This window comes from Tupaia chinensis, unplaced genomic scaffold (genome assembly GCF_000334495.1).
Source record: "Tupaia chinensis unplaced genomic scaffold, TupChi_1.0 Scaffold000100_1, whole genome shotgun sequence".
NCBI classification, from domain to species: Eukaryota; Metazoa; Chordata; class Mammalia; order Scandentia; family Tupaiidae; genus Tupaia; species Tupaia belangeri.
In genome coordinates this window covers 1944980-1961141 of record NW_006159564.1, presented here as the reverse complement: position 1 = coordinate 1961141, position 16162 = coordinate 1944980, and the positions used below count along the sequence as shown (strand labels likewise).

Genomic DNA, 16162 nt, shown 5'->3' with positions numbered 1-16162 from the left:
TCTCTCTCTCTCTCTCTCTCTCTCTCTCTCTTCCTTTCTTTCTTTCTTTCTTTCTCTTTCTTTCTTTCTTTCTTTCTTTCTTTCTTTCTTTCTTTCTTTCTTTCTTTCTTTCTTTCTTTCTTTTTCTTTCTTTCTTTTCTTTCTTCTTCCTCTCTTTTCTTCTGTCTTAGTATGTGTGCACTCACTAGAGAGAGAGAGAGAGACAGAAACAGTGACAGGGAAAGTGAGAAGTCATCCCCCAGGGGAATGGCCGCGCCACAGTCTGTTCTCTTCCATTTTCCTCTTGGGATCTTGGGCAGGCACACACATGAGCTTCAAGCCACTGTGTCCAGTACTTGAACCACAATCAGCTATGTGGGAGTCCAGTGATATAACTGCCATGCCATTTGCTGGTCCCCAAGAGAGGTTGAATTTCAAAAGTGAAAAAATGGGGGAAGATGATAAAAACATCCTAGCTGAGGGGACAACACAATCAAGGCATGAATGTGTAAAATTCACTAGCATGTTTGTGCAATGGTGAGTAGACGGATATGGTAAAGTATGGGTACCTAAAGAGATATGGTGGATGATGGGACTGAAAGGGAAGTTTTGGAGAGATTGTGTAGGAACATATCATTGAGATTAAAAGTTTGGATTTTGATTGGTGAACACCAGGGTACCACTGAAAGCACTCAAAGAGGGATTATAAACATGTAATCTAGGAGGTATTTACAAGTGGAAACCAATGGAGTGAACACTAGGACAGTTAGGAAGCTCTAGGCACATGCCAAGCAAGAGATCTATGTAAGAGCAGAACAAGAACAGTAGCAGAGATAGTGGAGAAGAGATGGATGTGGCAAATATCTGAAGCATGGTGAAGGGCTTTGGCAACCAAGCTGATTGAGTTGAGAATTTCTTCGACTCCAGTAGTTCAAGCCTGGGTGGCTGTGAGAATGCTGGCATCACTACTGAGAAAGAAAATTTAGGAGAAAAAGCATGTTGAGCTTGCCTTTAGCTTTGCATATGTTGAGGTTAAAGTACAAGGGGTGCATTTCTGGCACTCTGAAGAGGGTGATATAGTGGGTTACAGCCTAAAACTCTTTCTTTATTGGTTTAAATTTGGAGTTACCATATTATTTTTGAATGACAAATTGTGAACATTGTAAAGAGTTTCTAAACTGGTAAAATGATTATGGAACAATATAACACTCCATATTTTTCTTTGATTCTTTTTTGCTAGGTCATTGAAATTCTTTCCTTCTCCTCCTTGTGTTTCCTGAAGGATACTAACCAAGGAAGAATGTTTTTCTTTCTGAGAATCCTGCCAAGTTTGGTGAAGTTCAAAGGAAATGTATGTTAAGTACTATTTGAGAAGTTTTGTTCTGTTTTTAAGTTTGACCTAAAGGTTCAAACCCTATATCTCTATATCCCTCTTTTCTCTAGAGCAGACTAGAAGTGCTTACTACTGTCTGACATGCCCACAATGTTGGATACAACCATATGGTATTGTACAATCAGCTCCCAATAAAAGCAAATTTGGGATATAAACTCCTGATTTTGAAGACAGTCTTGGAAATGGTCCCTTTACTGAAGTCCTGCTCTGGCCCAATATTGGCTCTGCTCCTGTTTTTCCATTTTTGGCCTCACTAAAGAATTTTTTATTTACCCACATACTTGGCTTTTTTGTTTCTTCATTTTTGGTTTTGCATAATTCAGAAGTGAAGCCATCAGGACCTGGACTTTTCTTTGTCGGGAGGTTATTTATTACTCATTCAGTCACATTGATTGTTTTAGATCTATTCAGGTTTTCTATGTCTTCCTGATTCAATCTTGATAGGTTATATACATCCAGGAATTTATCCATCTCCTCCATGTTCTCTTGTTTATTGGCATATAGTCACTCATAGTATCCTCTAATGATGTTCTGTATTTCTGTTGTGTCTGTTATAATGTTGGTTGTTTCATCATGTATTTTATTTATCTGGTTTCTTTCTTCTTTATCAGTCTAGATGATGGTGTGTTGATCTTGTTAATTTTTTCAAAGAACCAGCTTTTGCTTTCATTTATTTTCTGTTTCATTTATTTCTGCTCAAATCTTTATGATTTATGTTCACCTGGAATATTTTTGGGCTTTTTGTTTTTGTTTTTTCCAATTTCCTGAGGCTCGATGTTAGGTTGTTTATTTGCCACCTCTCCATCTTTTTCTTATGTTGCACTAATTGCTATGAATTTCCCTTTTGTGACTGCTTTTGCCATGTCCTATAGATTATGGAAGCTCGTGTACTAATTATAATTTGTTTCCATATTTTTTTTTTAATTACTGACTTAATTTCTTCAGTACTTAAGAAGTCATTCAGGAGTAGGTTGTTTAGTTCCCATGTGTTTGTGTATTTTTGAGGGTGTTTCTTGAAATTAATATCGAGTTTAATTCCATCATGGTCAGAGAAGATGCTGGATATAGTTTCTATGCCTTTGAATCTGTAAGAGCTTGATTTGTGTCCAATCATATGGTTAATTTTTGAAAAGGTTCCATTCTGGGGTGAGAAAAATGTATATTTTGTGGCCTTAAGGTAAAAAGTTGTATAGATGTCTGTTAAGCCTATTTGATTTATAGTATTCTTTAGGTCCTGTGTGTCGCTGCTTATTTGTATTTATTTATTTATTTTGTCTAGAAGATCTGTCTAAAGGAGATAATGAGGCATTGAGATACCCAACAATTACGGTGTTGCAATCTATCTCTCCTTTTAACTCCTGCAGTATTTCCTTCACGTACTTAGGTGCTCCTGAGTTGGGTGCATAGATACATAAGCAAATGGACTAAATGAATTAGTCCATTTACTACTACATGATGCCATTCTTTGTCTCTTCATGCAATCTTTGTCTTAAAGTCTATTTTGTCTGAAATTAGTATCACAACTCCAGCCCTTTTTGGATTTTCATTTGCATGGAATATCTTTTTCCAGCCTTTCATTTTTAGTCTATGTAGGCCTTTATCCATAAAGTGAGTTTCTTGTAGGCAACAGATAGAAGGTTTCTTTTTTTAAAAAATTTTTTATTAATTTATTTGTTTTTATCCATCCAGCTAGTATGTATCTTTTATTCAGAAAACTTAATCCATTAACATTGAATGTCATTATCGATATTTCCAGACCTGTTCCTATCATTAAGTGAGATATTTTCTTGATTGTATTTTGTTCTGTTATATCCGTCCATCTGACTTTTTAGTGTTCCTGATATAGCACTCCCTGCAAAACCTCTTGAAGAGCTAGTCTGGAGTTGGTACTTTTTTAAAAAATTTTTTATTAATTTATTTGTTTTTATCCATCCAGCTAGTATGTATCTTTTATTCAGAAAACTTAATCCATTAACATTGAATGTCATTATCGATATTTCCAGACCTGTTCCTATCATTAAGTGAGCTATTTTCTTGATTGTATTTTGTTCTGTTATATCCGTCCATCTGACTTTTTAGTGTTCCTGATATAGCACTCCCTGCAAAACCTCTTGAAGAGCTAGTCTGGAGTTGGTACATTTTTTTCAGGTTTTGTTTATCTGAGAATGTGTTTATCTTTTTTTTTTTTTTTCCCCCCCATAGTGAGGATACTCTAGCTGGGTATTGTATTCTTGGTTGAAATTGTTTTTCATTCAACACTTTTACTATAATTCCCCATTCTTTCCTTGTCTGAATTGTTTCTGATGGGAGGTCTGACGTTAGCCTGATGAGATAACCTTTGCAAGTAACTCGACATTTCCTTCTTGCCAATTTTAGTATCTTGTCTTTGTGGTTTTGGCCAATCTGGCTGTGATGTGCCTTAGGAGAGGATTTTCTTGGGTTGATTCTATTTGGGGTCCTATATATTTCTTGGCTCTGGATATTTGCCTCTCTAGGTTTGAAAAGTTTTCTTCCTGGATTTCGTGGAATAAATTATCAATGCTCTTATTATTTTCTTCCTCTTGTGGGATACCAATTATCTGAATGTTGGGGTGCTTGAAAGTATCTGGTATTTCTTACATATTATCCTCATTTTTCTTGGTTGTCTTCTCAGTCTTTTTGATATTTTTTTCTAGGTCAGAAATTCTGTCTTTTACATTCAAGATTCAATAGTCTGCATGATCTAATCTACTTCTAATACTTTCAAAGGAGGTTTTAATTTCCTGTATCACATTCTTCATCTCTAACAATTCCATTTGATTCTTTTTTATGGTGTCTATTTCTTCTTTCAAATTGTTAAAGGACTTCTTCATCCTCTGGCGCTCGTTGTCTCTTTTCTCTTGCATCTCATTTAGTTTGGTCACTACAAATATTCTGAATTGCTTATTTGACATTTCTAAGACTTTCATTGTGTTGTTTGTGGGTGGTGAGGGGACTTCCTCATCTCCTGAAGCTTGTTGTCTCTTTTCTCTTGCATCTCATTTAGTTTGGTCTCTGTAAATATTCAAATTTGTTTATCTGACATTTATATGAATTTCATTGTGTTGTCTGTGGGTGATGAGGAATTGATGTTTTCCTTTGGGGGAGAGACATTTTGTTGGTTGCTCGTATTTCTTGTGCCTCTGTGATAGTTCCTAGTCATCTGATGATTTATATGTTCCTTCCTAAATTAGTCAAGGTATCGCTGAGCACTCAAAGCTGTGCAGGAGTCGGAAATTGGCCATCTCTCTTCTGCTCTGCATCCCTATTGTTCATCAGTACCCTGGACTGTTGTCACTGGTCCTGGGTGATCCAAAGTCTTCCCTGCTTCTAGAGAGCAGGTGTGCCTAAAACTGAGCTGCTGAGCATCAACTCAGTAAGTGACAAAAAAGAGTGTGTGGCATGCAGCTATACTAAACATCGAAGTTCTAAAAGTTCAAAGGCAAGTGGGGAGGGGACAAACCACTGGTCTCAGCCTTAACCCTGTAGGGGCAGGCAGTCCGCCTTCTGGCAAGTCCCTCCTCTGGAATTGGTGTCTGGATGGGTCAGGGAGGGGCACCTTCTTTTTACTTTTAACGCTCCAAATCTCTAATTTCTCAGACAGAAATTGGAGCCCATATTTGTCATTGTTAACACTTAGGAAAGCACTAAGGTACATTTAAATGACATTATCAAGATTCTAAGGTGATTGAGGAGATGCAATAAGGTCTGGGACTTACACACATGCACACACATGCACACACACACACACACACATTCACACACATAGCTAAATAACTCACACTATTAGGTCCCTGGGATTTTTTTGTTATCTCTCACCAATTTAACAGTTTGTTCCTGTTGCTTCATAAAATGCACGATTGGAAAAGCTAGTATAAAGTATTTTCATTGTAGGATGGGGGAGGGGGAGAAAGAAACTGGCCTAAAGTTTCTGGTTTTATTTTTTTTTTAACTTAATGGAAATACCAGGAACTAGAAATATGTTGGGGGCTGGAATCACACTGGATCCAAAGAACTGCTTAATAAGGATAACAATATATTTTCAGGGACCCAGGGCCTAGGCTTACTTTCAACTATGTTATTCTCAATACAGTCTAATCCCCAACATGTTGGCAAAGCAATTCCCAAAGGAGACTTGGAATGAGGCTGGAAACTCTGAGGAGAGAGGCAGAAATTTGAATGTATTATTCTGTTGACCTGGCTCACTAAATCACTAGTGTGGAGCTAGATCCTCTGATCTTTTTCAAAGATGCAAGTGAAGTATTATAGAACTCACAGAGAGAAAAAGAGGTTATTTTGGGTTTTTGTTGCTGTTATTATTTGTTGGTGGTAGTCTTGGGGAGATTTAGTACTGCTGTGTACTATTCAAGCAACCATTGAACAAGGTACCATCTGTCCTCAAGTTTTACAGCCCAGCTATCACTGTTTACCACATATCTTGTTAACTTTCCACAACTTTCCAATCCTTTTCCCTCCAGGCTATTTGAAGCCACTTACCATATCTATATTATTAGTCTTCATTTTGTTGCTTTTATGGTATATTAATTTTAAGGCATGAGAGAGGAAAACCTTTTCAGGGAAGAAGATATGCATAGTAATAAATAAGAATGTCTTCAAAAATGTTCTCTCTTCTTTTTCTTAGGTTAATGTATTTTTAGCTTGTATCTGCATTTTTCAATTTTGACTGGTTTTGGATTGTGGAATTATTATTATTATTGTTATTATTATTATTATTATTTGTCAGAAGGTATGTGTGCTTACTGGAGAGAGAGAGAGAGAAACAGAGAGAAGGAGAGAAAGTGAGAAAGCTCTCCCCTTTTACATCCCCTCATTTCTGGGGAATGGTCATGCCATAATCCCTTTTCTTCCATCTCTTCCTCTTTTTGGGATTTTGAGCACACATGTACATGCATCTAGTGTGTTTTTCAAGCTGCTAGGTCACGGGATTCAAACTGAGCAGTTGGCTGTGTGGAATCTAGTCAGTTTAACCAGCCACCAGCTGGTCCCATTTGAGGGATTTTAAGGAGCTAAAACCATTCCTCTCGAATTCTCAAGATATAGTGTCTTGGGACCAGCAGTTACCATAATGGCTATGTCACTGGACTCCCATGTAGTCAACAGCAGTTCGAGTCCCAGACCCCGTGGCTTAAAACTTATGCCAGGCATGTGTGCGTGTGTGCCCAAGATCCCGAGAGGAGAATGGAGGAAGAGGAATTGTGGCGTGGCCACCCCTGCTGGAGGGTGATTTCTCGCTTTCTGTCTCTTTCTGTCTTTCTGGAGAGCACATGTGCCCTACAGCAAAAACCTCTCCAAAAAAAAAAAAAAAAAAAGGAAGAAAAAGAAAAGATATAGTGTCTAAATACGAAGTGCTATTTATTTAGTATTGAGAGAAGAATACAGAATGAGAAATGCCTTTGTCATTGCCCAGAGGAGCTTTCAGTGTAGTTAGAGAAATAAAACAGGCACATATATTACAGTTAGTGAATAAAGTTCACTACCATCACTGATTGGTATTAACAATACATGCAAAAAATATCATTTCGAGGGGCTAGCAGTGGCATGGTGGTTAGAGTGCCGGACTCCCACATGACCAACCATGGCTCAAGTACTGGACCTGGCAGCTTGCTTTCTCACTTTCCATCTCTCTTTATCTCTCTCTCTCTCTCTCTGGTGAGCATGTATGCCCTGTGGCTAATTAAAAAAATAATAATAATGGGACCAGCAGGTGACATAGTGGTTAAGGTACTGGACCCCCATGTGGTCACTGCTGTTTGAGTCTCAGACCTGGTGGCTTAAAAGTCATGCTGAGTGCATGTGTGTGTGTGAAAAATCCTGAGAGTAGAATGGATGAGAAGGGATTCTGACATGGCCATCACACCAGAGGGTGATTTCTTACTTTCTGTCTTTCTGTCTTTCCAGAAATACAAATGACCTATAGCAAAAATCTCTCAAGGTAATAATAAATAAATAAGTATTTTTAAAAAATGATTCTGGATTAGAGTTCTACTGGGGAGTAAAAACATGGCTAGGCCCTGAAAGATGTATAGATGTGAAAATATCTCTGCTTTTTTGCACCTAACACTCACTTCCCCCTTCTTATGATACTAATATTCTAATTTTGCTCTGGGGAACTAACTGCTCCCTGGTTACTTTCAGCCCACGTGTAATAGATGAACATGGGCTTCACAAACATCATGTGACTGAGTGCTAAGCCATTAATGAATCCATTCCTTTGACCACAGTTGATTCAGGGGTAAACACATGATCCCATTCAGGTCAGTTAGAGCTAATAAGAGTCAATACAACTTTTTGAGTTATTGTGGTTGAGGCTTTTTTCTTTTCCCTAGAAATTTACTTATTTATATGAGAGAGAGAGAGAGAGGGAGAGAGAGAGAAAGAAAGACAAGCACCCTCAACAGGATCTCATGTGGTGGTCCTCCAGCCTTTCCAGCCAGCCAGGATTCCTGGTATGTGCCATGCACACCCTATGTAGAAGTTGGTCCAGGAACCAAACTCCCCATCTGGCACCTGGCTTCCAGCTTTGCAGAGCCTTGTGCTTCCACAGTGACCAGGCCAAGGCCCCTCTTCTAACTTTATTTTCCTTTATTTGCCGTTTGCTTCTATGAGGGGCAGCATGACTGAGAATGGAGTCAGCTCAGTGTAGGGGAGAGCTGAGAAATGGAGAGAAGCTGATCTGGTGACATTATCTGAACTACTGAATCCAGCTATTCCTGAAACCACTATTGGTCTGTACATTTTATATATGCTGATTAATTTTCATTTTTGCTTGAGACACTGGGGTTGTATTTCTGTCACTTTCAATCCACAGAGACCCACCTAGGGTAATAAGACCAGGGGAAGAGAGGGACAAAAGTGATATAGTAAGAGGGATGGCAGAAGTAAAGGCAAAATGGTAGAGGGAATGGTGATATACTTGGGTAATAGAAGAGAAGTTTCCATGCTTACATCAGAGGCTTAGGCTAGGAAATAACTGTGGACGTATAAAGCTGGATCAACCCATGAAGTGTCTAGGGATTGTAGACAGAAGAAACGATGTCTAGTGTTACAGAAACCATGGGGAGAATGTGGTTAAGAACAACTTACTGTGTATAATTGAGATGATGGGTATATTAATTACACTGATTCAACCATTATACATTGTATTCATTACTAAAAGCTCACATTCTAACCACTGTTAATAAAAATATGAATTAAAAGAGTCTAGGAAGTCAGGCATAGGAGTAAGCCAAGGCTTAACCTTTTCCTAGGTATTCTAACATTGCTGTAGCCCCAGCCATAGACAATATTTTGAGTTCCTAATTTTTTTTTGTAGGAAATCTTAGCTGGATCTCACAGGTCTCATATGAATTTTGTAACTTCTTGGCACAGGATTGGTCCCAGGCTAGGCCAGAAATTTATGTCAGCTCTACCAACCTGTTAAGGAGAAAAAAAGAGGACCAGTATTGATGTATTTCCAAGAGGATTCTTGGATATGCCATTAAAAGGACCAGATATTGGTCTGTTGATCTTATCTTCTTGTCTTAGATGTTTGTGAGAGGGCCAATCTGGAGTTTGGATTAGATTCTGGAATTAGCTGGGTTTCTCCAGAGAAACAGGACCAATATACATTAATAGAGTGCAAGATATTGGCTCTCATAATTATGGAGGCTGAGAAGTCTCATGATCAGCTAGGTATAAGCCAGAGACCCAGGAAAGCTGGCGGCCTAGTTTGGAGAATGAGAGGGCTGATAGTGTCAGTCTCAGTTGAGGGCAGAAAAAGGCGAATCTTGCAGCTCAAGCAGTCAGGCAAGGAGAGCAAATTCCTTCCCCCCTCCCTTTTTTAAAATTACCGATAGCCCAACAGATGCATGACACTCACTCACACTGATTCTCATACTAATCTCATCTGGAGGCAGCTTCACAGGCATATTCAGATAATGTTTCTGATTTTTGCTGGGCACTTCATATCTCTGTTAAATGGACATGTGAAATTAACCATTACAATTCTCAAAACTAAGCCAATGCCTAGATCTACTTCAATATATTTCCAGTTGATTTTAGAAAAAATGGAATGGGCTTAGACCAGGTCTTTCCAAGAAAGAACTAATCAAGTGGAAGAATGAGCTGGAACAGGGGAAGTTGGGCTACAGGGTGAGCTCATGTTCCCTTGGTCTATGGTGCGGCCTCCTGGTATAAGAGACTTGATTCGAGTAACAGAAGAACTCTTAGCTGGGATCTGAGATGTGAAAGACATGGGCACCATACATTTTGGAGTTGTAAGTCCCTACTTTTAAGTACTTCTATTCCCATTTCTGGGAAACACAGATTCTTTGCTTTTCTCCATAATCATGCTCTTACTCCAGGCTTTTTCTGGACCAAGGAGTCAATACTGTAGAAGGGTATCGTATTTGAAGAAACACTGGCATAATCTGGTTTGGGTTTAAATGAGATGGGATTTAGCTCTCAGCCAGAGTCAGACCTCAACTGTTTTACTTATTTATTTTAGCAGCTATTTCTCTCTGGAGAGTTTAAACACCTATCTGACTTCTTTTTTATTATTATTTTTATTTATTATTATTATTCATATATTCAATCATTATACATCACTTAGATTGTAAAGAGACTTTACCCAGCATGATAAATATAATTGTGCAAGCGCTTTTCTGACAGCGTTTTCCTGTCCTTTGGGTAGATATCCGGGATTGGAATGCTGGATTATATGGTAGTTCTACTGAAGGTCTTTGAGGAACCCCCATATTGTTCTGCACAGTGGGTGGACCAATTTACATTCCCACCAACAACGTAGGAGTGTTCCTCTTTTCACCACATCCCCTCCAGCACTTATCATTTTGTTTGTTTGTTCATTTAATCTTTGCCATTCTGAATGGGGTTGGGTGGTATCTTATTGTGGTTTTGACCTGGATCTCCCTTATGATGAGGGAAGTTGAGCATTTTTCCCTATGCTTTTTGGCTGTTTGTATGTCTTCCTTAGAGAGTTGTTTATTCAACTAAATTTCCCATCTTTTGGCTTATTAACTGTTGATGATGACATGTATAGTATTCCCATCTTTTAATTGAGTTAATCATTATTTTTCGGGTAAGCTTCTTGAGTTCCCTGTGTATTCTGGTTATTAGTCCCTTATCTGAGCCACAGTTAACAAAAATTCTCTCCCATTCTGAGGGTTGACGATTCGCACTAATTACAGTGTCCTTTGCTCTGTAGAAACTTCTTAATCTGATGAATTCTTGCCTGTCTATTTTGAGGATTATTGCCTGTGCTTTGGGGGCCTGCTTAAGAAGTCTTTACCTACCCCCATTGTCTCCCAGAGTTTCCCCAGTGTTTTCTTTATCAGTAGTTTTATAGTTTGCGGTCTTAGGTTTACATCTTTGATTCACTTTGAGTTGATTTTTGTTAATGGAGACAGATGAATGTATACAGTAAAGTGTCAGGGTACAAAATCAAGTTACAAAAATCTATAACATTTCTATAGACAAACAACAAGCAGAGACAGAACTGAAGAAAGTAATCCCATTTACCATAGCCACAAGAAGTATAAGATATTTAGGAATAAAACTAACCAAGGAAGTCAAAGACCTCTATAAGAAAAACTATGAAAACCTTAAAAAGGAAATTGAAAAGGACACAAAAAAGTGGAAGGACATCCTATGTTCCTAGATTGGCAGAATTAATATAATCAAAATGGCAATACTACTCAAATTAATTGGCATATTTAGTGCAATCCCTATAAAATTACAAGAGACATTCTTCACAGATCTAGAAAAGACAATCAAAATTTGTCTGGAACCATGCAAGATTCTGTATTACCAAAGCCATCCTGCACGAGAAGAGTGGAGTAGGTGGCATCTCTTTTCCTGACCCCAAAATATATTACAAAGCTATGATAATCAAAACAGCATGGCATTGTCACAAAAACAGACATGAGGACCAATTGAACAGAGTAAAGACCCCAAACATACAGGCAACTCATCTTTGACAAAGTGTACCAGTCAATCCAGTAGGAAAAGGAAAACCTCTTTAGCAAATAGTGCTGAAAAAACTGGGTATCCACCTACAGAAAGATGTATCTGAACCAATCTGACTTCTTTTACTGAAAAGAATGAAGCACTCATTTCTTATGCCTGTTCGTTAGGGAGCAGATGTTTTTGTCCTAGACTAGTGGTTTAAAAAACAGTATTAACTCTTCCAGAAATACCTGGGCAGTATATTAACAAGCACACTCCCAATGCCCAGCTCCACAAGATTGTGATTCAGAAAAGCCAGGACGAGGTACTCCTGGTAATTCTGATGCACTCAAGGTTGAACACCCTGCCTCCATGCGCTTTAGAGTTCTGCTTGGATCAGGTTTGTCTGAGCTCTCTAAAGGTGTCCAGGAAATGGTGAAGCAGCTCAAAAGTGGAGGCTGGCTTGACCATTGTATGACAGAGAAAAGGATACTAATTTGTCATCCAGGCTTATCTTACCGCAGTCATTTCCTGATGTCAAACAGTTTTAATGGCTTCCTGGGATGCTTCATGCCGAAGCGGGAAATACTCTGAAACCACATGTTCCCAGCACTGCCAGAGTCATTGCTGAATGTTCTGACCTCTCCAATAACCTTGCTGGAGGAGCAAATTAAAGTCAGGAAACAGGTAAGCCATCTGCCTTCCTGCAGTGGTAAGCACACATGCTTTTATATAACTATTGTATGTAAAACAGAGTATAATTACTCGATGTCCATTTCACTCACTGGGGCTTCAGAGTTGCTTTTGGAATGGTGACATTGTTGTTTTTTACTTGTATTGAGCTTTGTTTGGGATTGACTTGAATAAAAGACTTCAGAAGACAGCTAACCTGAAGGTAAATCTATTGTTCATGGTGAAGGAGCTATTATGTATTTCTTAAGATAAATTGGCATCATGGGATTAGATTTAAAATGTGACTTAATTTAAAGAACATGTATACTGGTTAACATCACAGGAAACTGTATTTCATATAAAACTATACATGTGAAAGCTATGATTTGCTATATAAAAAGTCATAACTCACTAAATGTTAAGCATATGGATGTCTCAGGAAGCAGTAGTGCCTGGCACATAGTAGGTGTTTGTAAATGATTATTGTTGAAAGAGCAGGAGAATTTGAAGGATGACTGCTCAGTTTAGTGAGGACAATAAAAACGTCCTCTGTAGCAGCTGATGTTTATGATGTGAAGTATGTGCTGATGGTGAAGCAGTAAGTAGCGGGTGTTTATTAGCTGATCCACTTTAAACACTTTATATTGTCTTTTGCTTTAGTAATGGAGTATGATAAACACTACCGTTGCTTAGACAACAGCTGTTGTTTTAGTCCCATATGGGTGCTTTGCTCGGACTGCATTTTGTAAACTCAGCTGGCGCCGTTCATAGCTAACAAACACAAGCAAAACTGTTTTCAATGAATTTGAAAGTGTTATGGGTTTTGAGATGAAGGTTTAAAGTTGTTGATTAGGCAAATTAAGCTGTTTGCCTCCTTTCTAACTGTTCTATGTGAATGGTTGATTTTTCTGAAGCTAATTTCCAATAGAGACCCTTGAAGTTGCTAGAGCTCTTTTATTAAAGAAAAACAACATAACAAGAAAGTATAATTTAAAGAAGATGCCTTGGTGAGTATAGTGTTGTAGTTTAAGAAGTTGTAATGGCTTTATTTTTTACATGATTTTGCTATAGGTCATGCACGCTTGCCGGAGAGAGAGAGACAGAGATGGTGAGAGGAAAAGTGAGAAATCACCTGCTGGGTGGGATGGCCACACCACAGTCCCCTCTCCTTCATTCTCCTCTCTGGACTTTAGACATGCATGCACATGTGTGATTTTCAAGCCACCAGTTCCAGGACTCGAACTGCAGTCGGCCATGTGAGAGTCCAGTGCTGTAATCACTATGCCACCTGCTGGGCCTCTGGTGACATACTTTTTTTTTTTGGAGAGGTTTTTGCTATAGGGCACGTGCACTCACCAGAAAGAGACAGACAGAGGGACAGAAAGTGAGAAATCTCCTCCCCTCCCCCAGGGGGGATGACCATGCCGCAATTCCTTTTCCTCTAGTTTCCTCTAGGGATCTTGGGCACACACGCACGTGCGCCTGGTGTGAGTTTAAGCCACTGAGTCTTAAGCCACATGAAACACGATCAACTACATGGGAATCCAGTGACATAGCCATTATGCTAACTGCTGGTCCTCAGTGGTATACTTTTAATAAATTAATTGTAGTTGTCTTTTGCAAAACTTTAATTGAAGTTTTAACACGGTGAACTCTTTACCTTAGACATTAATAATTTCCACCCATTATTTTGGAATAGTGTGTTCATGACAGGATACAATGCTTAACATAACATTACTTTAATTAAGCAAAAAATGTGTATTGTAAAGCCAGGTGTGGTGGCAGGATCCTGCAGCCCCAGCTACTTGGGAGACTGCCAGGAGTATTGCAAGTTCAAGGCCATCCTGGGCAATATAGTGAGACACTGTCTCTAAAAAAATGAAAAGAAAAAATAAGAAGAGAAAGAAAGAAAAAAAGAAACAAAGAAAGCAAAGAAAAGTGAATGTTGTCATCGAGAGGAAAAGGAGTCGTTAGCAATTGTGGACAAAGTGACCTGGAGTGGGACAACATTGTGCTTCATATGCTTCCTTCTTTCTAAGCATCTTTGGGGGCCACATGACCTATAAAAGCCCATTTTCTACCTCAATTGATTTTACTGAGGCTGCATAAACTGAGGTGCTGCCACTCTCTTTTCAAGCTGCAAACTAGTTGTGGACCAAGAAGAAAGAATTAGAAATTGGAGGCCATTTAAGAAAGATTTTCTTCATTATCACTTGAGGGAGGAGAACTCTGTACTCTATTAGGAGGCTTCTGGGCAGGACAGACTCATGGTTGTTTAGTCAAGGTTTATTTGTTCATAAGAAATGGGGTGAGTTTAAGCCACCGGGTCTGGGACTCGAACTGCAGTTGGCTACATGGGAGTTGAGAGACATAGCCATTATGCTAACTGCCGGTCCCAGAAATTCTTATTTCTATATCTCAGCGACTATTTCTAAATAAAAAAGATTTATTGATTGGAAAAAATTAACTTGTACCTATCCAACTCACAAATCCACATTTATTTTCTGTTACCTTTTTAATATAAGCATGTCAGCAAATCAATAAACCTTGTTTTTCTAATAATTTTTACATGGCATTTAATTTTTCTAAAGCTTATGTGTTATCTGCTATCAACAGTGAATAATAATGGTGGTAGCTATCATCTCTAGTTCTTGATATTGAGGAAAATGGTTTCAGTTGAAAATTATTTATAATGATATCTACTGTTGATTTTTGAGCAATAACATATCTAAGTAGTTTCCATTTTACTTAGTGTTTCTAATAAAAATGGTAGTTTAACATTTTGAGTCTTCTTTCCTTTATTTGTTGATATCACATGGTGTTTCTTCTGTAAATTTCTTGATATACTTTATGATGTTGATAGACCTTTAGATGTTGAACCTAGCTTGCCTGCTGGTCTAAGTTCTATTTGATCATAATATATTGTTATTTTCGTACATTGGATTCTATTCAAAAATATTTTATTTAGAAGATTATATCAGTTCTAAAATATTTTTAAATGACCCAGTTTAGTTCCTCTTTGTCAGCCTCACAGGTGAATGTGTAAGCATTTGAAGCTGTGCTTACATGGCTTTCCTCCCTGCAGACATTGATGAAAACATGTCCATCCTTCGCCTCTTTGGGCTCCGACCTAGTTGGTGGCGATAGGGCTAAATGCACCAAGAAGGTCGGCATCGTCGGTAAATACAGGACCCTCTATGGTGCCTCCCTCCAGAAAATGGTGAAGAAAATAGAAATCAGCCAGCACACCAAGTACACTTGCTCCTTCTGTGGCAAAACTAAGATGGAGAGACGGGCTGTGGGGGTCTGGCACTGTGGTTCCTGCATGAAGATGGTAGCCAGTGGTGCCTGGACCTACACCACCACTTCCACTGTCACAGTAAAGTCTGCCATCAGAAGACAGAAGGAACTGAAAGACTGGTAGAAGCTCCATAGACATTTGGAATATCAATAGCCTACAATAAATGGGTTAATTTATGTGACATAAACAAACAAACAAATAAAAAACATGTCCATCCCTCAAGGCTCCCCTAGTGCCATTTTTGCCTCAGAAACCCAGCCTTGGTTTTGGCCCCCTACTGAAGTGATATCACTTCTTATTTAAACCTTTGCAATATGTTGTAGTGTCAAATATAGTTTTTAAAAAGTTAACATGATGCCTACACACACACACACACACACACACACACACACACATACACACACAGTGAGTCCTTGACAAAAATACATATGTTGATAATGATGGAACCAGTCTATAACCTGGTTCAAAGGACCTTTGATGAACAGAGAATAATATAGTTGCTAGGAATGGCATTCTACATGGAGTTGCTAAGTTAGAGATGAAACTAGTCAACCTCCTGGCAATGAAATTGTTCTATTTGGAGTTATTTTTTTCTACCGAACAGAAATCATTTACATCTCTGCTGGACAAAAATCTCCAAGTTTGTATATAGTCTCACAGAATCAATATTAAATGACAAGTCAATGAAGGATACATTCTTCTGGAGAATTAAATAATTCTTTCGTAGATCCATTAGACGATATTCCAGTCAAATCCAGATGTTGAAGTTTTCATCCTTTCTTTTCTATGTTTTGGATACTCTTTTCTTAAAGGCAGTAAACCCCACAAATGAGCAA

The 16162-nt window shown here is 38.4% G+C and overlaps 1 protein-coding gene across 1 annotated transcript; it reads left to right on the top strand.

Annotated features, from left to right (window-relative positions):
* Positions 1 to 15062: 15062 nt before the first annotated feature.
* Positions 15063 to 15467, top strand: LOC106734371 (putative 60S ribosomal protein L37a). Its single transcript, XM_027769987.1, has one exon. It carries the CDS (start codon positions 15117 to 15119, stop codon positions 15447 to 15449), a length of 333 nt encoding a protein of 110 aa, XP_027625788.1. The 5' UTR covers positions 15063 to 15116; the 3' UTR covers positions 15450 to 15467.
* Positions 15468 to 16162: the final 695 nt, after the last annotated feature.

Excerpts from the sequence above, each read along its gene's own strand:
- LOC106734371 (XM_027769987.1), top strand. The coding sequence starts at position 15,117 with ATGAAAACATGTCCATCCTTCGCCTCTTTGGGCTCCGACCTAGTTGGT.